Source organism: Talpa occidentalis, unplaced genomic scaffold, assembly GCF_014898055.3.
Source record: "Talpa occidentalis isolate TD23 unplaced genomic scaffold, MPIMG_talOcc4v2.1 talOcc4.8, whole genome shotgun sequence".
NCBI classification, from domain to species: Eukaryota; Metazoa; Chordata; class Mammalia; order Eulipotyphla; family Talpidae; genus Talpa; species Talpa occidentalis.
The window spans coordinates 42,381,613-42,407,766 of NW_023605194.1; the positions used below are offsets into that span (position 1 = coordinate 42,381,613).

At 38.1% G+C, this 26,154-nt stretch overlaps 1 protein-coding gene across 2 annotated transcripts in view; it reads left to right on the top strand.

Annotated features, from left to right (window-relative positions):
* The window catches only part of MICU1 (mitochondrial calcium uptake 1), a 130,888-nt gene that overhangs the window by 91,371 nt on the left and 13,363 nt on the right, over positions 1 to 26,154 (top strand). For both annotated transcript variants that reach the window (XM_037497193.2, XM_037497194.2), the window contains 2 exons: positions 4,748 to 4,885; positions 15,635 to 15,743. In XM_037497193.2, coding sequence (XP_037353090.1) covers positions 4,748 to 4,885; positions 15,635 to 15,743 — 247 coding nt within the window. The remainder of the gene's footprint in view (positions 1 to 4,747; positions 4,886 to 15,634; positions 15,744 to 26,154) is intronic.

A 26,154-nucleotide genomic window follows, 5' to 3' on the forward strand; every position in this document is an offset into this window, starting at 1 on the left:
CAGTATTCTTAGTCACTTTAATATCTTCCATGAAGTCAAACTAAAACTTACCAAACCCTTTACTTAGATCTAAAGATTTTTTATCCAGTATCCTCAATTAAATATACCATGATTTTTTATCCTATGGTATGTTCATGTATCAACCTTGTAATTTTCAGAGTTTTGACTATCAGAATGGAAAGTTAGCCTACTACTTAATTTGATCACCAACCTGAACTTCCTTAAAAGCAATTTTAAAATAGAAAGAAATCTTGGATTTGAAGTAGAAGTCTAGCAGTTTAGTTTGGTAATGTATAATCTTGTGGTCCTAGACATAAGTGATTATTTTGCCTCCAGCCAAGGGCACCAAGCTATGTAGCCTTCTTTCCAATTTTTGAACCATCATCAGCTCACCAGTTGGTAAAAATACAACCATGTTAGTGTGGACAGTGAAGATGTATCTGATATTTAACAAGCAAGAAAATTCAAGCTTCTGGGGCCTCCCTGGTGATGCAAGGGGTTAAGATGTGACCTATGAAGCTATCTGCAGCCACTGCAGCATGAGTTTGATCCCCAGCCAGGGAGCTACCCACACGGTGCAGCAGACCTCTTCTGACTTGCCTACTGCTCCCCCCAGCAGTGTATTTTAGTCAATCTGCCTGTTCTGTTCCCCACTCTGTCTCTGGTGAATGCTCTCACCCCCCACACCTCTGGCCTGTACCCCAGATCTTGAATGCATAAATAATCTTAAAAAAAGAAAAGAAAAGAAAATTCAAGCTCCAGTCACTTTAACCTGAGACTCTTGGATGCCCCCTGCCAATTGTAGAAGCATGGAATCCACATTTAAACTATGAACTGAGTATGTCATAAATACTAGGTGGGCTTGCCATAGAGAACTTTGCCTATAGTTGTTTTTCTTTTTGTATGAGCATAATAGACAGTTGTTCTTAGTCTTGTGGTAGTAGTAGCAGTGGTATGATTAAGATCCCCAAAACCACATGCTGCCATAGGTGTGTTCAGCTCAGTGGCTTGAGATTACTATGCTTACTTGCATTGTAAAGTTAAGAAACTAGAAAAATCCTGTCAGGGAAATGATCATGCTGAAATACTTGTATAAGGGCAGAATTTATTCTAGATGATAGAAAAAGTCTCCTGAAAGACAATTGTTATGAAAGAGAGGTTGAAGTTTGCTTTTATTGATATATATTAACCTCCAAAGTCTTAATAAATCAGGGCCCACTTGCAAACACTGATTTCTTTTTCCTTTTACTATTTTTCTGATCACATTTTGGCTTCTGGTCATGAAACATGTTATCTCCTCCTCCTGGCTTTCATCTTCCTTAAATCATGGTCTATAGGTAGACCATCTGTCCTTCCAAAGGCTATTCCTTCTCTCTATGAGGAGTAGGAGTGGGAACAAGAGGTGCTGTATTAACAGAAAGCCAGGAAAAATCTTACAGTTTTTTGGCTCCTTTTCTCTGGCCCCCCTTTGCCTGTCCTGCAGCCTCCTGGGGAACAACAGGAAGCCAGCAGCTTGTGTACATTTGAAAAAGTGGCAATGGCTGCAGAAAAGAAAATGCTGGGCCTCTCAGCTGTCCTCCTAGACACAAAAGCGATGCAAATGGTGGAAATGCAGTGTGTGGAAATGCACACATTTCTGTGGCACACGATCAAATAGAATGGAATTTCTTAATTGTCATTGAAGTAGGACAGTGTTTGGCTAGATAAAATGCAAGTCAGTCACTTGAATTGTTTCCAGACATCCCATTAAAAGCTTTCTGCATTGTATTAATTTCGTAATGAATTATGTCTTCCCCCATACCACCTCCAAAAAAAAAAAAAAACACACACACACACTTAGGACAGTGAGGTTTTCATTCACACAGTGACCCATTAACATACCCACTGGGTTTTGTGGGTGTCACACTTCAGCTCTAGGGACACATGATGTCTAATTATTACCCTTGAAAATTCGTCTCCAATACAGGTCCTTGAGAAACTACTCTTGAAGCTCCCTAACCTTAGCATAGTTGATTGTCAATTAATAAGTGTTGAGTGAATGACACATTAGTTCAAGTGGGTTTCCGTTAGCATTTTTGTATTGAGAGAGACGGCTCTCCCCTTCCTCTTCCAATCATGTTAAAGACCTCAGAAATAAAGCAGCTTACCGCAGAAGAACCAGAGGTGCAAATTACAGTTAGTAGTAAAGGTTAAAGTGGGTCATGCTGCATAGTGCTCAATTTCATCATTTTTAAGCCCTTTCAGGTTCCACTCACATCAAAATAATAACAACAATAATAGAACACATTACCAAAAAAAGTATGTTTTCAAACACCATTAGTAAAAATGCTAATTTGAACACTGGAATTGTTACTTTGGGGATCTCCATTAGAAATTGTCTCTACTGTCTTTAAAATATATAACAGAAGAACAGAAGTGGGTTTTAAGCCCCTGTGGAGAACAGGAATACAGACGTTTCCCAAGTCCTGAGCTAGCTGCTGCTGCTGCCTACATTATGAAGAGAAATTGAATCTGTCTTGTAGGATATCACTTAAAACTCATCTAATTCAAATACATGGGATTTCTCTGTACCTGTGAAATCTCCAGGATAAGAGTAAAATGAATGTGCTAAATTATTAAAGCCTAGCATGAAGAGCAAAGATCAGTTTTGTTTTGCCTGCCTTGAGGAAGCCCACAGACAAACTAGGCATCACCAGCTTTTCCCCACATTTCAGTAAAAATCTGATTTAAACATTGCAGAAAGTATGCCCAAAAAAGTTTGCAAAACTTTTATCAGTCTTCCATTTTATTTCAGGATGGTAAATTGAACCATAAATCAAATTTAAATTGAATCCTGAAAACTTTTGGTACTGTCAAAAATTAATCAGCTCTGTAAAAGTGATGCTTGACAAACATGCTGAGTGGTTGAAGTTTAAAAAGAGGCCTTCACTTAAAATTGATGATGCTGATTTCTTTGGAAATAGTTTTGCTTCTCACTTAAATATGACTAAGTCCAGTGACTGTATAAGTATCCAAAATAATGCAGTACTCTCTTATAGGATGAAAGTGAAATTGAAATATATTTCAATGGATCCAGAGAGAGCTGAATTTGAATCCCAGCTCTGCCTCATGTAACTTCAAGTTGCCTTAGTTTTCTCACCTATAAAATTAAACTAATAATATCTGCTCCGTAGGGTTGTAATAGTGATTAAATGAAAAAATTTATGAGTGAAGTATCTGACCCATATTACATGCTCAGTTGATGGTTGCTGTTGTTAAAATATAGTTCTTGAATCTCACCAGTGAGAAAACAAGTTAAGGTGTATATCGATTTATCACACTGACTTAGGAAATGAAAATTGGAAAAAAAATTTTTTCTATTGAATGCATCCTTATTTTTTGCCTTAAGACAGTCTTATCCCGGGCCTCCCTGGTGGCACAGAGGTTGAGCGCTGGGTTGCGAAGCTGCCTGCAGCCTTTGCGGCGCCGGTTCAAACCCCGGCTGCTCCCCGGCCACCGGAGGAGGGTCCCACATGGCGCGCAGACCTCTCCTGCCGCCCACTGCTCCCCTTAGCAGTGTGCTTCGGTCCTTCTGCCTGCTCTGCTTCCTGCTCTGGCTCTGGTGAATTCTCTCACCCTCCTGCACTTCTGACTGTACCCAGTGCTTGTATAAATAAAATAAATAAATCTTTAAAAAAAAAAAAAAAGACAGTCTTATCCCCTACTAGAAGGTGAAGGCCCTGAGGATCGAAATGGAATCTTCTCCTTCTTTCCCTTACTCCACAATGACTAACACAGTGCCAGACAACTGATAGACATTCAGGAAACGTTTATTGTTTTGACCTTACTTAGCAATGTCTCACATCTATATATACTCCTTTATAAGAACAGAATTAATTATGCCTTGCCATGTAGAAATCTAAGTTTTCTGTTATTTTCCATTAAATCTATAAAGAAGTTTTATCTTCAAATCATTTTGCTTTCTAATTGGTTTCTGGGCTAATTTTTAGTCATTTTATTATTTATGTATTTGTAAGTATCATTAACACTGCAGCTAGGAATGAGATAACTTTCTTGTCTCCATTTTTAAATGAAAATCTTGGTTTTCTGGATTATTTAGATTAACTAGAGGTCTTTATGCTTAACCTTTCCATCTGCATATTTAAATATATTTAATGATTTTCCAGTAGTTTTTGTGGTAACTACGCATTTTTTTCAAGTTCTATTGATGGTCTAGAACTTAGTTAACTGTTGGAGAAAACTTGAAAATGCCATACTCTTTGACATCCTTAAAGATCTGAATGTATAACAAATACTAAGTACAGATTAAAGAACTGATTTGACTTTACATATGTATGATTGATCAAATTGATAATAATTAGCTTTTACGTTTTCTCTGAGTAAAGGGGATATGGATGGTCCAGAAAGCACATATTAATAATTATTACTCATGGATTTGAGTGGATCTTTAACATTGGCTTGGAACATACATAAGTTATAGAAGCTCTGTTTTATTCATGTGGAAAGTGAGGCCCAGAATAATTGGGTAACTTCCTGATGTCATAAGTAGTTAGTGGCAGAGCTCAAATAAAAACTTAGGCCTTCTATTTCTGATTAATTTTTTCAAATCTTGCTGAAAATTGTAGTTTGAAAATACAGTCCTGACTATCAACTATGTTTTACCATCTAACACAGTTGATTATTCTACATTTCATGTGAAAATACTTTCCATTTTATCCCAAGAACACTCTTTCTGTTTCCTTTCCAGTTTGAACGCCATGACCCTGTGGATGGGAGAATTACTGAGAGGCAGTTTGGTGGCATGCTGTTGGCATACAGTGGGGTGCAGTCCAAGAAGTTGACTGCCATGCAGAAGCAGCTAAAGAAGCACTTCAAAGATGGAAAGGTAAATATCTTTACCAAAGGAAGAAAAGAAACTATGGGAACTTAAAGTTATTACAAAGAATATATAATGAACTAAGGATTATAACTAATTCATTTCTGGTACCTGAAAAGAAAAAAAAGGAGCAGTACGTGAGGAAAAGGGCAAAGTCCAGATCACCCCAGATTTCTTGTTCATGCAAGTTGAACCAAGCTGTGAGCTCTAAGTGAGGGCAGGCTGGACTCCGGGAGAAAGTGGCGTCTTCGCTGAACTCAGTCTAGCTGCTCCCCACAAGGTGTTCCCTTAGTTGTAAGGGCAACTCATCATTAGTCGAGAGTGACAGAGGACATTATTTCTCTCCCAGAGAGCACTTTGACAGTACTACCTGGTACCCAGCTTATCTGTTGGAAATTATAATTTCAAAAAATTAATTGCAAATATTTAGGTAGACTTTTAACTCCTGTGCTGCAAGTATAGTGTTTATATTAAGAAACATTCCTTTCTTTAGATTAGAGGTTTTTTTAATATTTATTTACATATATATTGTTTACATCATTGTTCATTTTTGTACAATGTCTGATTTATCCTCTCAGGTGTAGTCCCCATAAAGTTCCCACCACCAAGTCACCCGTGCACCATCACCATAGTCTCTTGTGCTCTCCCCACCCTTATTTTATTTTTTTTTTAAACAGTCATTTTTTTTTTTTAAAGATTTATTTTTATTTATTTATACAAGCACTGGGCACAGTCAGAAGCGCGGGAGGGTGAGAGAATTCACCAGAGCCAGAGCGGGGAGCAGAGCAGGCAGAAGGACTGAAGTACACTGCTGAGGGGAGCAGCGGGCGGCAGGAGAGGTCTGCACGCCATGTGGGACCCTCCTCCAGTGGCCGGGGAGCAGCCGGGGATTGAACCGGCTCTGCAGAGGCTGCGGGCAGCTTCGCAACCCAGCGCTCAACCGCTGCGCCACTGGGGAGGCCCTCCCCACCCTTATTTTAATCCCTTTCTCTTCCCCTCCCTTGCTGAATGTCTCTAACTTATAGTTGCCTACTAGTTTTGTCTTTTTTTACCTAGATCATACTTATTTTTGAAGTTTGGTTCAGACATAGATTTGACCTTAAAATAATTATCATGATAGGCTAACTCATGTATATTGTAAACTTATATTTAAAAACAACAAATTTGAGCGTAGGAGACATTCTGTATTCCTTGAAGGAATATTTTAGCATTGGCAGGAATTAATTTAGGATTTGAAGGAACACTAAAGTGAAAGGACAAATTTTGTCAGATGATAAAAAATCTAGAGAGCTTAATTACTTCTCGCCCAGAATTTCTGGCCTGTTATAGCAAGGAGATTGAGATTGATTGTCCTCTCATGTTGATTAAATAGTTTGTGAACATAGCAATTAACTAAAATGAGAGTTAATCAAGGGCCTTACTCCTAAGGTGGCCAGTCCATCTCTTTAGGACCATTTCTCATTTATTTTTTTTAAATGTAAACAGACAACCCTTGTCTTGAGCACTTTCCTCTTTTATTTATTTTTTTATTTGTGATTGATTGATTGATTGATTTATACAAGAGCTGGGGTACAGGCCAGAGGTGTGGGAGGGTGAGAGGATTCACCAGAGTCAGAGCAGGGAGCAGAACAGGCAGACAGACTGAAGACACTGCTGAGGGGAGTAGCGGGTGAGGCAGGAGAGGTCTGTCTCACCACGTGGATTTCTCCCTGGCCAGCCAGGAATCGAACTGGCATTGCTGAGGCTGCCAACAGCTTCACAGCACTGTGCTCAACCTGCTGTGCCACTGGGGAGGCCCAGGACAATTTTTCATTAAAGGGGAATCACCAGCTGTTTTCTAATTGCTTCTTTTATTCCACTTTGGATTTGTTAAATGAAAATATAAGTTTTCATTTCACCCATGTTAATCAATTTCTGTGTGGGGTTCTGTCAAGATATCAAACTAGACCTAGAAGACTGAAGATCCTTCCTAGTGAAGGTATTAAATAAATATTTACATATTACTTAATGCCCAGGCAATGCTTTGTGGCCATTTTTCTTTTTCTGTCTTTCTAACAGCTTGTTAGATCTCATTTTGCTTTTGAGAAGATAGAATCAAACAGAAAGAGAAATTAGTGGTACACCCAGTCTGGACTACAATTCAAGGCTCTCTATTCCAGATTTTGCCTTTTCCATAGCAAAGTGCTATTTCACTTACTATACACTTACTCTAAAGCAGTTCTTCTCAACCTGGGTCACTCAGTAGGATCACTTGGGGACCTTTTAAGAAATGTGATTGTTAGAACTCTCTTCAAATTAAATCAGAAGCTCACTGGATAGATCCAGGCATCACTATTTCTTAAAGAGCTCCCCAGGGAATTCTAATGTACAGTTAAGCTCATAAGCCATGGCTCTGGATGAACCATGTTTCATCAGTGTCCCTTGCTATTTTGTCCCTTAGTAATAGCTTGAAGAATTGGGGAATTCGCCAAGCCTGGAAAAATAATCCATAATCCATGCTGTAACTGCCATTTTTCTTATTGGCAAAGACAGTTTTCTTTTCTTTTCTTTTTAATGGGGAACATGTTTATTTTGGCTTTATTTTTTAAAAGATTTATTTATTTATGCATACAAGAGCTGGGGTGTAGGCCAGAGGTGCAGGGGGTGAGAGGATTCACCAGAGACAGATTGGGGAGCAGGACAGGCCAATTGACTAAAATGTCCAGCTGAGGGGAGCAGTGGGCGAGACAGGAGAGGTCTGCTGTGACATGTGGTTCAGCTCACTGGCCCAGGTCAAACTTGTGTTGAAGTGACTACCAATATCTTTATAGTGCTGAGACTTACCCCCTTGCACCACTATTGCACCCTGTTTTGGCTTTATTTTAAACATCCCTAACCTCTACCATATTTTCTCCATCTTCCCCCCCAATATCTTTTCTTCTGTGAATTCTTGTAGACCAAATCTGACTCAACTTTAAAATTTCCTTACCTTCCATTCATCAAATGGTAGTCTTCTCCCTATTAAAAGAAAGACAGTTTTGGGCCTCCCTGGTGGCGCAGGCGGTTGAGTGCTGCACTATGAAGCTGTCCGCAGCCTCTGTAGTGCAGGTTCGATCCCAGCCGGCCACGGAGAAACCCACATGGCGCAGCAGACCTCTTGTGTCTTGCCGGCTGCTCCCCTCAGCAGTGTATTTCGTCAGTCTGCCTCTTCTGTTCCCCACTTTGTCTCTGGTGAATCCTCTCACCCTCCTGCACATCTGGCCTGTATCCCAGTTCTTGTGTTAAAAAAAAAAAAAACAAAAAACTACAGGGCCTCCCCGGTTGCCCAGCGGTTGAGCGCTGGGTTGCGAAGCTGCCCACAACCTCTGCAGCGCCGGTTCGATCCCCGGCTGCCGGGCGAGGGTCCCACATGGCGCGCAGAACTCTCCTGCCGCCCGCTGCTCCCCTCAGCAGTGTATTTCATCACTCTGCCTGTTCTACTCTCCGCTCTGGCTCTGGTGAATTCTCTCACCCTCCCGCGCCTCTGACTGTACCCAGTGCTTGTATAAATAAATAAATAAATCTTAAAAAAAAAATTTAAAAAAAACTACCAAAAAACAGTTTTCTGAGGCTTCTTAAATGTAATTCACAGTGGTGATCCTCTATGATAAAGAATACAGACGCTGCTAATTTTAATAATTTAGCAAGTCCCTTTAAGGATGAATTGAAAATTACAGTGCAGTTCAATGATAAACAATGCTATGTGCAAGACTAAACTATATGCTGAGAAAAATAAGAGATAAACCAAAACCCCATCACCTAGCTTCAAGAAATACATAGACTGTAGTAGTCTAGTAAGAAAAAAAAGTATGCCATGAACTATATAATTTCATATTCATAGTCAGTATATATTGAAAACCCACTATGTGCCAAGCACTCTTGTAAATGTTGGAAATACAGTAATGAGCAAAACTAAGTCTCTGCCCTCATAGAACTTAACATTGCTAGTGGAGGGAGATAGATATTAAACAGATAACTATAATGTAAGGCAAGTCACTCAACTCTATATAAAGTCTAAACTAAAGATGTGAAATCTTTGGGGACCACCAGTGAAAAGGATTGGAAGTAACAAAGAATTCCTGGAGGAGGTATAATCTGAACTAGGCCTTATAAGTAGAGTAGGATTTTTGACAAGTAGAGGTTATAGATATTTGCTTTTGTACATGGTTTCACTTATAGCCCTAGCCCCCATAACTTGCTGTATCTATCATTACCTGTCAGTACTGCAGCTAACCATTAAGTAGGGTTAGTACTTATCAAATAGTTAAAACTATTTGATTATTAACTTTTAATATTATCTGTGGATAATGTTCATGTGGGCTTAATCTTCCAGATACTTGAGAATTGAACCACATTGTGGTCATCATGGAATATCAGATTTAGAAACATTGCTAGCATATCTTTCAAAAAACTCTCAACTCCAATTATTAAGTGCCCACCAAAGTCACTATGTCATATAGTGAGGTGTGGCCATTAAACTAAAAAGACTGATTAAATTTGTTTTACTGATAAGCATTGAAACCTGCATTCCTCCAAAGGAGTACTCACCTATGAATTACTATGAAGAAATTTAATTTTGTGGTTATTTTTCCCCTATTTTGTTTTTCTTCACAATGAATTTCATATACCTAACCTTTCCTTTATTTCCTATCCCTTAATGCCCTACACATACAGAAATGGAAAGTATATTTCAGAGCTAAATCAAATAAATTCATTACCACTGGTTCTGTAGTAACAAGTCTGCCAACTCACTTAGGGCATCGACATGGCACTTACTGAGTACCTTCTATCTATTACACATTTCACTTATCTTCTCCCTAATCATCACTTCATGCATGGTGGGAGGTATTACCATTTTTTCAAATGAAAACTGCTTTTCTGAGCTTAGTTATTTGCAAGAGATCACACAGAAAGAAGCACCAGTATTCTAAGACGGATCTGTCTCATCCCAAAGTCCCCAATCTTCCTAGTAAAGAGCCTTTTTATTGCCACTCCTTTTACCCATGATTTGAATAAGCACACAGGTTTTTGGGGAAACAAGAAGACCAGTGTTGCTAGACTCTAGTCTATAGGTTCTTTTTTTTTAATATTTATTTATTTATTTATTTATTTATTTTAGAGGCATGTTTTATTTATTTATTTATTTGTTTGTTTGTTTTTGTTTATACATGCACTGGGTACAGTCAGAAGTGCAGGAGGGTGAGAGAATTCACCAGAGCCAGAGCGGGGAGCAGAGCAGGCAGAAGGACCGAAGTACACTGCTGAGGGGAGCAGCGGGCGGCAGGAGAGGTCTGCGCGCCATGTCGGACCCTCCTCCGGTGGCTGGGGAGCAGCCGGGGATCGAACCGGCGTGGCAGAGGCTGCGGGCAGCTTCGCAACCCAGTGCTCAACCGCTGCGCCACCGGGGAGGCCCTCTAGTCTATAGTTTCTTAAGAAGAGAATTGGAAAGGTAAATTGTGAAAGCAAAGTTTGGAGGCCTTTGAATACTAGACTAATAAGTTTGGGATCTGTACAGTTGACAGTGGAAACTCAGTGATATTTATTTTGTAAGCAGGAAGATTACATACTTGTAGAAATGTATGAATGGAAATTAATCTAATTTTCTCCCTGCTGCCAGATACCAGTTGAAGAGAAGTCTGGGGTTTGCAATGGGAAAATGCTTTTTTGGAGCAGGACAGGCATAGTAACACCTCTGAAAAACTACCCAGGAAATTGATGACTGTGACTACATGTAGGAAGGGAGACTAGAAGAAAGAGTAAAGGAACAAGTGCATTATACTGTATAACACTTTGTACCATATTCATATGTTACCAGCTGTAAAAATAATTAAAACTTCTAAAAAACTAAACAGGAGATTGTGCAGATGATAGATAAGATTGGTGAGAAGCACAGCATATAAGGAAGAAAAGAAGGAGACTATTTTATCTTTTCAGTGGGCCATAGAAAGAACTCAAGCAAAAGGAGTCCAGAGGGATTTGCAGAGGGATTTGCTATGAAAAACAAGCAAAGGGCTCATTCATTACAGTGTTTTTGCTCCCATCCATGGCCTGCCAGCACTAGATATGTGACTTTACAGCTGACTCTAGAGGAAGCTAAATTTCCCTTACCCCTTTCTCATCTACTCCAACTGCTTTTTATTTTTTAACAGATTTATTGAGGCAGAATTTATATACCATAAAATTCTCCCGTTTTAAGTGTACAATTGAATGATTTTGAGTAAATTTATAGTTGTGATCATCACTGCAATTCAGTTTTACAACATCTTCATTACCCCAAAAGATTCCTCATCTTAGTTTGCAGTCAGTTCCCATTTCTGCCCTAGCCCCAGACAACCATAAATCTTTCTCTGTAGATTTTCCTTGCCAGACATTATATATAAATGCAATCATATGATAATATCGTCTTTTGTGTCTGATTTTCTTTTTTACTTGTAGCATATGTTGTTGCTTACTAATACTTATGTTGAGAGTATATTACTGTTTATTGCTGAATAGTAAATATTCCCTTGTATGGATATACTACATTTTGTTTACTCATTCCCCAGTGGATGAGCATTTGAATTGTTTCCAATTTTTGGTGGTTATAATACTACAATGAAATTTGCACACAAGTCTTTATGTAGACCTGTGTTTTCATTCCTTTTGAGATTCCTGCCAAACTGCTTTTCCATAGTGCGGGTAGCACAATAAGAATGAAAGCATACATTTCCACAGCAGTATATGAGAGTTCCATTTTCTCCACATCTTCACCATTTGTTATTGTCTTTTTTATTACATTTACTCTAACAGTTGTGTAGTGGTATCTCATTATTTTAGTTTGCTTTTTTCCTAATGACTGATAATCCTGAGCATCATTCATATAGTTAGCCATTCATGTATCTTGTTGGTAGTGTTGACTGAAATATCTTTTTAATTTTTAAAAATCCTTTACCAGATAATGTGATTTTTAATATTTTGTCCATCTCTGATTTGTCTGTTTTCTCAGTTTCCTTAAGCACTAAATGCCGCAGACTTGCACAGCAGTGAACGATGAGGCCGTCTCAGGGTTGAGAGACTGTGCAGGGTGGTCAGGGATTCGGTTAAAGAAATGACAAACAGACACACTTCAAGAGTGAAAATCTGAGTGTAATTTTATTTAAGTTGGTGACCAGTATATATATGTTTTCTAAAGGCATAGGATCGGTTATCAGTGAACTAAACCAGTTGGCTCATAGGTTTACTTATCAATGACAAGGCAGTGATTTATGTCCAGAGTTACATTTGGATCTAGGCACATTCCTAAGCAGTCAGACCATTAGTTTTGTCTTTTGTTTTATATAATTACATTTTCTCTTAGCTAACCACTAAATTCATTAATTATTATTAATTATAACAAGTGCACTTATTTTTATGTAATAACACTTTTTCATTAAGGATCAAAGCTAAGGAATTTTAACATATAACAGAGCAATTATTGAACTAACAATTTTGTTGTTACACAAGGTTTAGTGGTGTTTCATTTGAGTCATCCTTGTTACTAGATTTCATGTTTCTTTAATTTAGCAATCAATGACCTTTATAGACAGAGAAAGAGAAAAGATTTTAGAAAGAGAAAAGATTTTAGAGAGACAGTTGTATTAGAATAAAGTTTGTGGGCCTTGAGAAGGCGAGATAAGTTTCCATGTGGACAGCATTCCTGTAGTGGCTCCTGGTGGTCGTTATCTTTCAACAGGCTTCCGCCTTATCTATGTCTTCAGGCGTTTTGCTGTTCTCCCCCTGCGGACCTAGGGATTCCTAGAGGTCACTGCAGGGGGAGGTGTAGCAGGTATGTCTTCAGGGGGTTTTGCTGTTCTCCCCCTGCGTGCTGGTTGCCCAGCGGGACCTAGGGGCGTGGCACAAGCCATTAGCCCTAAGGGTCACTGCAGGGGGAGGTGCAGCAACTAAAGTTTTCAATTTTGCTAAGGTTTCATTTATCAGTATTTTTCTTTTATAAATTGTGCATTTTGTGTTTTTACCTAAGAGTCTGTTGCCTCACCCAAGGTAATGGGTGTTTTTCCCCTCAACATTTTATCGTTTGCTTTTCAATTTGAAAGACAGTTCTGTTTCCTTGTTTAACAAATTCCTAATATTAAATTCATTTTTAAGAACATGAAATGATTCTACTGTCCACAAAGAATTATTAATTTTATCTTCATTTTTAGTTATCTAGAACCTAGTTTTATATAAGCTCATCTTTCCAAAGGTACAGTAGATAACCAGTTTGTTGCACAGTTGGTTACAGAATAAAATGACTCCTCTTTTTCCAATCTCTCCATCTATGTCAATTCCACGCCTAAGAGAAGAATAGTTCCTTTTGACTCCTGTGGTGTAGGTCAAGTCACCTGTAAACAGGTTGTGCATAAGCTCCAGCTTCTAGTCTGAACGACTCAACTTGCAATAAGTATGTCCTTCCTTTCATTTTCCATTTTACCAGCACAACCTCATGTTAAATCTTCTTCTAGCTTTATTCTAATTATAACCTTCTGGATTTTTTAACAAGGTAGTTACCAAGAAATAAGAATATTGTGGCTGACTTCTTTAAATAAGGTCTATCTAAATTAGAAAGCTCTATAATAGCAGGGCTCAAATCCAGTACAGTTTTATTTACCTCATTGTTCCTGGCATAGCGCTGAGTGGTTTAGTAAATGTTCAATAAATATTTTTATTATGTCTCTGTAGTAGAAGCAAAGTGTTCATAGTTTGATTTAATAATGACATAATATGACTTGTATTTCACTATTTTTCTCAATGATCGAATGACTAGACCCATTCAAATCCTTTTCTCTCTGTGTGCTTAAATAATTTCCAGCATAAGCACGCTAGTCTTGAACTGTAGCATTTGATGTTTCATGATAATTTAACAAATATGGATATTGTTTATCAGGAAAGGAAGCTTTTCCTCTGCCATGCCTTTCTGTTTTATGAAATTTACATTAACATTTTAGTCTTTTAAAACCCTTTGAATAACTCAGATCTGTACTTCCCTTTGCCTATTGAAATCCAGACCTTAAAAACAATGTAAATAACCTTTCACATTTTTTTAATTTGATTTAAAAATATATAACATAAATTTATCATCTTATCATTTTTTATTGTTCAGCGGCATTGTTGTATTCACAGTGTTGTACAGTCATCACCTCCTTCCTTCTCCAGAACTTTTTTCATCTTCCAAAAATGAAACTCTGTATCCGTTAAACAATAATTTCCCATTCTCCCCTTCTTTCTGCACCATCATTCTACTTTCTGTCTCTGAATTTATTCTAGGTACTTCATATAAATACTGTATTTGTCCTTTTGTGACTTGCTTATTTCACTTGGCATAAGGTTTAGTCATGTTGTATTTCGTGTCAGTAATTCTTTCTTTTTAAAGGCTTGATAATAGTCCATTATATATATGCCTCATTTTGTTATCTTTTCATCTGTCAATGAATACTTGAGTTGTTTACAGCTTTGCATGTTCTCTGATGGAAGGCAAGGGAAGATGATATTAGTGTATCTATCTACAAGCAGGTGATATTGTAGAACCTGTTCTTCTGGCCCAGTGGGATTGTCCTCTTAAGGTTGATTCTACCCTAGTGCTTACATTAGAAAGCATACTAGAGCATCTTTATAAGGAATGAGTGTCACTTCTGGATGCTCTAAGGCAAGGTCAAGAGGATAACCTCAAGTTAAGGGAAAGTTATTTAATATAGGACTTCCAGTTCACTGCCTATAATTACAGAATTTGTTACATAGTAGTTATCAATGAATGCTTATAGATGCACTGTTCTACATAATTGCCAAAAACTGGAAACAACCCAAGTAGAAGGAATAATTAAATTGTGTTATATTCACACAATGGATATATATATATAACAATAAAAATGAATTAAGACATACATAAAAATGTGAACAAATCTTAGAAAGACACTACATATAATAGAATGCATGTTTATATTTATGAAGTTCAAAAGCAGACATAATTAAGTTACTGTTTGTGTTTAAAGATATATAAGTAGAAAGTAATGCTATTTTTTTGAAAGCAAGGAAATGAATCCCCTCAAATTTAAAGGAGTGATTACTACTGGGGGGAAGAAGAGATAGTGATTGGAAAGGACCATGTTGCCAAAGGAAGGGAGGCTTCTGGGATGCTGATGATAGTCTATTTCATGACCTAATTAAAGGGCCTTGTTAGAAATATTTTTGTTAAAGATATCTAGCCGTCAGGCCTCCCCAGTGGCGCAGCAGGTTGAGCACAGCGCTGTGAAGCTGTCTGCAGCCTTTGCAGCATGGGTTCGATTCCTGGCTGGTCAGGGAGATTCCCACATGGCGCAGCACACCTCTCCTGTCTTGCCTGCTGCTCCCCTCAGCAGAGCTTTTAGTCTGTCTGCCCATTCTGCTCCCTGCTCTGTCTCTGGTGAATCCTCTCACCCTCCTGCACCTCTGGCCTATACCCCAGCTATTGTATAAATAAAAAATAAATCTTTAAAAAAAAAAAAAAGATATCTAGCCATCACTGTCAAATTTTACATGTGAGGGGAAACATTTAGCCAACTTGCCTTTCTTAGGGTAACCCTGTTATGTATAAATTTGATGTTCCTTAACTAATTGATTCAGTCTCTGTTCTAGACAAAGCATAAATAATATCTCATTTATATGCATAAATAACTGCCTGGTTTTCTGCATTTTGTGCTGCTTTTTATTACAGGTTCCTACTTTACCTTGCTGTTGCTCTTCTTTTAGGGTCTGACCTTTCAGGAGGTGGAGAACTTCTTTACTTTCCTAAAGAATATTAATGATGTGGACACTGCATTGAGCTTCTACCATATGGCTGGGGCATCTCTTGATAAAGGTAATGAAACCCCAAAATTTTTTTCTTGAAGGTGTAAACATTGAATCTGTAAACTATTGAGTATCTACATCTCCTTAACAGTATGTGAGTTTTTCGTGACATTGTTTTTTGATTTATTTTGCTCTGTTGACATTTTATGAGCTTTCATATTTCACCCTGGGAGGCCAAGCTCAGCAGATGTATTTTCTTGTGATAAAGCTTCAGAACAACTCGCTCCTAATGATTTATCCATGAGAAATGAAAATACATGTCCTTAAAGACTAACACAAGAATCTTCATAGCAGCTTTATTCACGATAACCAATAAGTGGAAACAGCTAGTATCCAACAGAAAAATGTATAAATTGTGGAGTATTACTACAATAGATTCCTGCTCAAAAAAAGGAATACATGCAACAAATGAATGGTTTCAAAAAAGCTGAGAGAAACTTTGAAAGGCATGTACACTGTATAATTCCATTCTAGAACAAATAAAATTATGGTGAAAAAATACCAGAATTAAGGTTGCCTCTTGAGGGTGAGTAGGCAGAAACTGACTGTGAAGGGACTGAGAGAAGAAAACAGATACTGAACTTTAGAATAGAGTCTTGCTAAAAGTATTTAGGGCATAGTGCACTTATGTATGCAACTTATGTATATTCATCATGTCAGTATGACTTGCTCACAGCAAAAGTGGTATACCAATGGAAGCAGTTGGCTCAGGTGATTATTCTGAACCTTCCATGCCAAATAATTGCTGAATATGCACCTGTGCTGGATTGTCACACCACTCATATTGCTTACAAGTTTGCTAAGCTGAAGGAGATGGATCATTCCAGGAAAAAAATTAGAATAATGGCCCCAATTCCTTGAAATATGGTAATGCTACCATAATTGATATGATTCCTGGCAAGCCCATGTGTGTTAAGAACTTCTCTGACCACCCTTTTCTGGATTGTTTTGCTGTTCATGATATGAGATAGTCGCTTGCTATGGAAGTTATCAAAGCAGAGGATAAAGAAGGCAGCTGGAGCTGGCAGGGTCGCCAAGTCTGCCCGGGAAGCTCAGAGGCTGAATGAATGTTACCCTCAATACCTGACATCCCAGTTTTAAAAATGGTGGAAGAACAGTCTCAGAACTCTTAGTCTCAATTGATCCTTTAAGTTTAATAGTAAAAGACTAGATAATGATAGTACTGCATCATCAAACCTTTAGAAAGAAAGGAGAATGTTTTGTGAGCCATTTGTTTTTTCGTATGTGTGGCAGTTTTAAGTTATTAATTTTTAAAATCAGTACTTTTTAGTGGAAACAATGACCAGAAATTTGTCACATTTTGAGATTCATTAAAATAAAGTTTAATGAGAAAAAAGAAATACCTCCTCTAACCTTTATAGAATCCTTTGAAAAAAATTGATGATACCATGGAGATGATATATATGTGTGTGTAGCACCACAAGGTCATTTCTCCAGAACACTTTGATTATATCACTCTGTTCCTCAAACAAGATTTGATGGCATCTGTGGATCCAAAGATCAAATATTTGAAGTCATTATTTAGTAAAATTAATAAACTCTTTTTTTATACTATCATACCTTTTCTTTTTTGAAAAGTCCAGCTAAAGATATTAGCATTTCCTTAAAGAATAATTATATAGGATGACTCAACTATCTGTGTTAAAATTATAGGGTTTAAGAAATAGAATGTTTCAGGGTAGTAGTAGCAAAGTGCAACCTAGCTGTTAAAAAGATACAGTTTCGGACCTCCCCGGTGGCGCAGCAGTTGAGCGCTGGGTTGCGAAGCTGCCCGCGGCCTCTACGGCGCCGGTTCGATCCCTGGCTGCTCCCCGGCCACCGGAGGAGGATCCCACATGGCGCGCAGACCTCTCCTGCCGCCCGCTGCTCCCCTCAGCAGTGTACTTCGGTCCTTCTGCCTGCTCTGCTCCCTGCTCTGGCTCTGGTGAATTCTCTCACCCTCCCGCGCTTCTGACTGTACCCAGTGCATGTATAAACAAACCAAACAAACAAATAAAATAAATAAATAAAACATGCCTCTATTTAAAAAAAAAAAAAAAAGATACAGTTTCTTCTATATAGCTTCAGGCTATTTTCCGGGATGTTTACTGTCCATATCGTCCATGCCTCATTATCCTTGCTAATAGAGGCAGTGGCACAAATTATATAGTCATAGCTGATATCAAAAAATGTGTTTGGCTTTGAGATATATGCTATTTGGCATTTGTTTTGACTTTTTTGAATGTTGTTTATCTGTGTAACTTTGGATTCCCTGAGTGTAAATGATAGACATGTAGAGGAAACTAGCCTGGATCCCTGCAAAGTAATAGAACGAAGTAAGCGTATTCATTTCCTACGGCTATTCTAACAAATTACCACAAACTTGGTGATTTAAAACAACAGAAGTTTATTGTCTCACAGTTCTGAAGGCCACAAACCTCTGCCTCTAAATGCCCTAGGGGAGACAGCGCCCTTATTCTTCTAGCTTCTGGTGGATCTAGTCATTGCTTAATTCCAATCATTGCATCTGTTGTCACATGACCTTCCTCACCTTTCTTTGTTTCTTTCATCTGTATCTCTCTTGTGAGGACATTTATCATTGGATTTAGGACCCTCTTGGGTAATTCTTATCCCAGATATCATCCTAAGATTCTTAATCACATCATTATTTAAAAAAAAAAAAAAAAAAAAAAAACCCTGCTACCTGTAGCACTTATAATTTTAAAGAGTCCAGTAAAATGGTAGCAGAGTGACAATTCTGGGGGACTCATCTCCATATATGCATAACTAAAATGCAATAAAGTGAAATCAGCTCCCCCCTGCAAAAAGAAATAAACAAACAAAAAAGAAACCATGCAACAAGAGCAATGGCCCAGAAGGTAGAAAAAACTGTAATTGAACTTGTTTGCAGTGACGGCAGTACAACTCAGTGGGAAGGAGCCCCCCCTTAGAGTTGTTGACGCAGGGGCACATATCCACATCTGGGACTTTGGAGACCCAGCACTATACTAGATGAGGGGTATAGAGAATTTGCATACAGGATAGAGGGTGCACTGTAGGAATAGGGGTGCAGAGTGATAATTACTTGAGCCTGAGGCTCCCAATATAGAACAGTTGGAGCCAGCATGAACCACTTAGGAATCCTCATAGTATAGGCTATTATTTCCTGCCTGAGGCTGTGATATTCTAAATAACTGCCTTACAGCCACCCAAGCCAAAATCAAGACAACAGCTGAATGCTGTTTAAGCACCTGGATCTTAACAACAGGAGCAAGCACCACAGGGTAAGTCTTTGTACTGAAAGCAAAGAGAACAGCTCCTGTCTTGTTTCCTTTCTCAACTACAATTCACACCCATTGCTGCAGCTAGTACTCCCATAGCCTAGAGGTTGAGGCTGGCACAAGGCTATATGAGTTATTTAGTGCAAGGAGTTGTCTGGGGGAAAGAATCCTTGTGGATCCCCATCACCAACAACTCTGATGCCCAAAGCGTAGTAGAAAGCTTAAATCCTTGTTGCTCACTGGAGGCTGTCCCTCAGGTGCTCTATTGCCCAAGTTCCTTTTGTGTCTTACCCCCTTGCCGGTGCCAGTTCTCTGGCCTTCTCAATAGGTGCAAAGACAGAAGTCTGAAAGTTTATCCCTATTACAACCCAACAAAACTATGAAGAGACAGAAAATGTATCACAAATGCTGAAGAAAAAATTAAAAGCCCATGAGAACTCTTAATTTAGCAGAATATGCTTGAAGAGGGATGTAAGGTAACAGTTATAACAGTGCTTGCTGAATTAAAAAAAAATGATGTAAACTAGGAACAGAATAAAGACTGAGAAAATACAAGCCTGTTACAACTAGAACTAATGAATCTAAACTAATCCTAACTGAATTAAAATATATATATATATATATATATAAAATAGGGGGCCTCAACAGTAGACAAACACAAGAAATGGAGAGAATTAGTGAACTTGAAAGTGCAATGTCAACGAATACACAAGTAGAGCAACAAAGAGAAAAAAGAATTTTAAAAAATGAAAATAGTACAGGAACATTTTGGAATAACCTAAAGAAAAATGACATATCATGGGGGTCCCAGAGGATCTGTGAAAGAAAATTTATTTATATAAATACTTGGCTGAAGACCACTCAACCTGAGAAACAAACCATATGACCCAAGAGATCCAAAGAGTTCCAAACAAAATGATACAAGACAGATATACTCCATGATGCTTTATAATAAAACTCCTGAATATTAAAAACATTGAAGAAAAAAAAGTAACCTATAAGGAAACACCAGTTAAACTGTCCACTGTTTTTTGGGTTTTTTTTTTTTTTGGTAGAAACTGGATAGGCAAAAAGAGAATGGCAGGAGAGTGGAAATGGAATCTAAATGAAACATAAAATGAAGATGGGAAAAAAAGACAATGACAAACTTAAAAAGTCTCAATAATCACTTTAAATACAAAAGTTCTAAATTCACCAGTTAACAGGTATAGTGTGGCTGAATGGATTTCAAAACAAATTGAACCTTCTGCTGTTTACAGGAAACACATCTTACCAACAATTCTACAAGCAAATGGCAATCAAAAAAAAGTCAAAAACAACTATATGTATATCAGATAAAATAGATTTCCAATTTAAAAAGGTTGTAAAAATATTAACTACAACAAATTAATATGGAGGGATTTTATTACTCCACTTGTGGACAGATCACCAAGAGAATAAATAAGAAACAGTAGCCTTAAAAAGAGATACTAGACCAAATAGCTCCGTACACATTTTTTTTCAAGTCCCCGTGGAAGATTTTCAAAAATACACCATATGTTGGGACACAAGTCAGTTAGCAGTAAAACTACAAAATCAGAGTCAAATGATACACTCTTTCTGACCATGGTAGAATAAACTGGAAATCAACTATTAAAAAATGAAACAAGAGGACCTCCCCGGTGGCGCAGCAGTTGAGTGCTGGGTTGTGAAGCTGCCCGCAGCCTCTGCAGCGCCGGTTTGATCCCCGGCTGCTCCCCGGCCACCAGAGGAGGGTCCCACATGGCGTGCAGACCTCTCCTGCCGCCCGCTGCTCCCCTCAGCAGTGTATTTTGTCAGTCTGCCTGTTCTGTTCCCCGCTCTGGCTCTGGTGAATTCTCTCACCCTCCCGCGCTTCTGACTGTACCCAGTGCTTGCATAAATAAATAAATAAAGATTAGAAAAAAAAGAAACAAGAACAAAACCCTAAATACATGAATATTAATATCCAATATGCTTAATAACCATTGGATAAAAGAGGAAATTAAATTTTAAAATACCTTAAGAGTAATGAAAATGAGGAAATAAGCTACCAGATCTGTGAGATACAGCAAAAGCAGTCTTAAGAGGGAACATGTTGCAGGACCTCCCTGGTGGCATAGAGGTTAAGTCAGTGCTATCAGGCTATCACAGCTGTGGCATGAGTTCGATCCTCAGCCAGGGAGCTAACCCACATCTGGTGCAGCAGACCTCTCTTGTCTCACCCACTGCTCCCCTTAGCAGTGTATTTCAGTAGATATGCCTGTTCTGTTCCCCACTTTATCTCTGGTGAATCCTCTTACCACCTACATACCTCAGTTCTTCTATGCATAAATAAATAAATCTTTAAAAAAGAAAAAGAGGGAACATATTGTTTAAAGGCCCACATTAAAAAGCAGGAAAAGGGCCTTCCTGGTGGCGCAAGGGGTTAAGATGCAACCTATGAAGCAATCCGCAGCCTCTGCAGCAGGAGTTCGATCCCAGCCCCCCCAGGGAGCTACCACATGGCACAGCAGACCCCTCCTGTCTCGTCTGCTGCTCCCCTCAACAGTGTATTTCAGTCAATCTGCCTCTTCTGTTCCCCACTCTATCTTGTGAATCCTCTCACCCCCCTCACCTCTGACCTGTACCCCAGTTCTTGCATGCATAAATAAATTTAAAAAAAATAAAAATAAAAAGCAGGAAAAAATCCCAAATAACAAATTAATGCTACACTTAAAGCAATTTGAAAAAGAGGAACAAACAAGTTAGTTCCTCAAAGATTCTAAGTTAGTAAACAAACAGAAATAAAGAGTGGAAATAAACAAAATAGAGATCAAAAGGACTATACAAAAAGATCAGTGAAACAAAGAGTTGGTTTGCTCTTAAGTATTCCTCATCCTGACAGATGAAATGTAGTGATTTTTGCTTGAGTCCTGTATAAATTTTTTGGCCACAGAATGATGGAATTTTACTACTGAGATGAATCTTGAAGAGAGGAATTAAAGTGCAGTGGTTCTGAAGTCATATTATCTGAATTTGAATCTTAGCTTCATTTGTTATTTGATTAGCCTTAGGGAACTTCTGAATTTTACTTCTATGTTTTTTAAATGAGGATAATATTCATAGGGTTATTGTAAGAATAAATCTACATAAAGCTTTTAACCTTGTATCAATCATGCAGTGGATGCTTAATAAATGTCAGCTCTTTCCATTATGAAGTTGATGATATAAATCTGTTTCATTGTGGTTCCTCCATTTTACTTAGCCAGTAGCCTAGGTACCCTGCTGGGCACAGGGTTCTACCATCAAGAAGCTCACAGTTTAATGTGGGAGAAATATGATTATACAAGCTGTTCAAGTGTTGTGTGTTAAGTACTGATTAAACATTTCCTTGCCATATTGGGGCAAGGAAAAAGTAGGGTAGGAGTAAAGTCTGCTTTCTTCTCTTAGTCTTAGCTGTTCTTAGTCTCAGCTGTCTTCATTTTTTTTACCAAAAAGACCATCAGAAATTGGCACCTTTTAGAGGCCCTGGCACTATTTCTTCCTTGGCTATTTCAGAGTTCACAAACCTGTCTTTAGACATAAGTTAGCACAGAATTTCCCAAAAAGCATTGTGAAGAAAACAGTATAATGCAATATGTTAATGGATCTGTGGGTTAAAAAAAAAAAAAGTTCAAGTTGGAAAGTGCCAAGTTATAAAATTTCTTCCTGCAGCACTATTCCTGCCAACTTTTTAATAAGCTAATGTGCATTATTAATCTCCAAGAGAGCAGTATAGTTCCCAAACTTGGTTTGTACCAAAACATATTTTAGCAACTTACAGAGCTAATGTTCCTTAGAACAGTTTGAGAAGCCAGACAAGTAGCAACTGCAGATTTGCCATATTACAACATGATCCAACCCCTGCAGAGTAAAAATGTCAAGCTAAGGATATTTCTTTAGTCCATGTGAGAATGACAGCTCTAATCTTAGGCAAGAATGAAATGTCCTAGGTGAATTCTAATCATTTGTTAAAACAATATTTCCCCATGAAACACTGTATATTCTACTATAGATCATCTCTTTTGTTTAGCTCTTAAGAATTGATTGATTCTCTTGCTTTTTATACACAAACAGGGCATAAAACTAGATATATAACCTCTCAAGGGCTGTCTGAATGATTTACCTAGTCTGCTGAAGAAGGTAATGGAAAATTTAGCACAACTCTTTCCCTGATGACATCAAAGTTAGAAATTATTTGAGTTGGAATTCTAGAATGAGCTCTGACTTGTTTAACTGTGTTATTTCTGCCAAGAGAGTAAAAGGAATCTAGGTATAGGTATAGTAAAGGCCCATTGTAAAGCACCTCAAGGTATTATAGACTGATAAACTTGTAGTCCCCTGTGTCTTCCATTTACTTTGAACTACAATATAGAAAGATAATCACAAAATATAGTCCATAGTTTTTAGTACTCACACCCCAGCATAAACCTACTTACATTGAAGATCATTATTTATGATATCATTGTCTTTAATTATTTATAGTCATTCTATATGTGCAATTTACCTGCCAAGCCAAAAGATTAAAAAATAAAATATGTGGCAATGCCTACAGGATGCTGTCTGCAACCTCAAGTACTTTTTCTGAACCACCAGTGATATCATCAAATGATCTCAGTTTTCCTTTATCTCCGGAATGACGTGAATGACATGGATAACCTCTAAAAACCTTTGTGGCTTTCAAATTATTTGAGTTTGATAATTTTGAATGAACAGAGGAATCTCTGTATTTTGGCATTTGGGTCCCTATTGGGCTGTTGGAGGAATCCAAAATTAGTGATGGGGTCATTTCTAGCATACAACAAACACTCCGATTCCAAATAATCATCTTTGACAAGTTGCTACACTGTAAAAATGTGTAAGCATAAATTTTGGTTTTAAATTCAAACCTGAGTGTTAATCCCTGCAACTCACTGACTTTATCACTTTAAACGAATTACTTAAGTTCCCAAAGCCTCAATTTCCTGATCTGTAGAAATAATAGAATACTTGCTTCAGGGTTATTGTGAAAATTAAATGAGATAATACTATATTAATATTCTACACTGAAATTATACCCATACCCAGTTGTCTGTTCTGGTTTTCACCCTTAGGTACTGACTTTCCTGTTCCTACTTATTTTGTTAAGTGGATTGGAAACAACCATGTCAATATGGAAACCTCACAAAAAGTTATTTTTTTAAAAGTCATCCTAGGATATGGTGAAGCTTGCTTTTTGTTCTCTTAGGAAATAATACCCACTTTTTTTTTTAGTCACTTTTGAGATTCTTATTAGAAGATTTCAGCTTATGCTATTTATTACTTATTTATACTTATTAATGCACAGAATAGGAACTTTTAATTTCTCCTAAATTTCATCATGCATCCAAGAACTCTTGGGATCATTGCTTTCAGAAGTTGTTATCATTATTTAAGTTCTTTGCTCCTAAAAATATCTAGCCACTGTTGGTACCTCTAGTATCCTCAGCACTCACATTTTCTACTAGACTGTAAATTCTCAAGGATATGAACCATGTATTCCACATCGCTGTGTCCTTCTCAAAGCCTAAAACAAGTCCTTATTTATGGTAGATGTTCAGTTAATGTTAAATAAATGAGTGGGTTAATTCTAAGCATTGTCACATCTCAGAGGAATGGTGAAATGCTCTAACAAAAGCCTAGGAGCAGAGGGAGAATGATAGGACTGTAACACTATCCCATGCTACTAATTTCCTTGACACCATGGGCAAGTCACTATCTCTCTGACCCCCCAGGTTAGAATTCTCCACGGGTTCTTCCAGATTTGAAATTCTGTGTCTATAAATAAGTCAGCTTTTTACTGAACATAGAGTTTTGAGGGACATATTATAGCTTAACGTTATATCTAAATCTGTGTGGAAATGAACTGAACTTAAAATTATCAGATACATTTGAAATCAGAATAAGGTGGTTAAATTCCCAAAAGAAGGGTGACAGTTTTAATTTATTTTCTTGTTAGGAAATTTAAACTTAATTAGACCTTGCCTAGTGCCTCTGTAAGATCTAATTTATGGAGCCTGGTACAGTAGTTGCAGAAGGATGATGGTTCTGTGAGATACAGCTAAAATGAGCACAGCTCTATATAAAGTATGATTTGAGGAAGCCCATATGGATTCCCCCAACCCTCAATAATTTCCTTTCTTAGCTTTCTTACTGCACAACAAATTACTACAAATATAGCAACTTAAAATAACACCTATTTATAATCTCAATTTCTTTAAGTCAGTCTGGGCACAGAATAGCTGGGTTCTCTGCTTACGAGCTTAACAAGGCAAAATGAAGGTGTCAGCAGATTAGCATTCTTATCTGGCGTTCGGGGTCCCCTTCCAAGCTCTATTTAGATTCTTGGCCGAATTCAGTTTCCTTTAGTTGTAGGACTGAGGTCTCCTTTCTTGCCGGTTGTCAAACACTCAAGGAGAGGATATTATATACCAGATATATGCCTGGTGTCTATACCAGAGGGTGGGAATGTTGGGGACTTCCTCAGAATTCTGCCCACAATAGCCGTAATTGCAGAAACTCTCACGTTTAGATTTATTCTTTGAGGAATTCTGAAGATATGAACATTTTAACTGAGTTAAGCCATTTTATTTTAAAAACTAACAACATGGCAATCATAAAATGTTAGGGCTGAAAGGGATCTTATGAATCATTTTTTTTTTTTTTTTTTTTTTAATAGAGGCATGTTTATTTATTCATTTATTTGTTTGTTTGTTTGTTTTGTTTATACATGCACTGGGTACAGTCAGAAGGGCGGGAGGGCGAGAGAATTCACCAGAGCCAGAGCGGGGAGCAGAGCAGGCAGAAGGACGGAAGTACACTGCTGAGGGGAGCAGCGGGCGGCAGGAGAGGTCTGCGCGCCATGTGGGACCCTGCTCCGGTGGCCGGGGAGCAGCCGGGGATCGAACCGGCACTGCAGAGGCCGCGGGCAGCTTTGCAACCCAGCGCTCAACCGCTGCGCCACCGGGGAGGCCCTTATGAATCATTTTTTAAAAAACCCTTACTTCATTGTTTTTTCCTACTTCATTTACACATGAAGGAAAATCACTTGCTCAAATCACAGCCAGTGTGACACAAAAACAAGACCAGAGATTCAGGTTCACT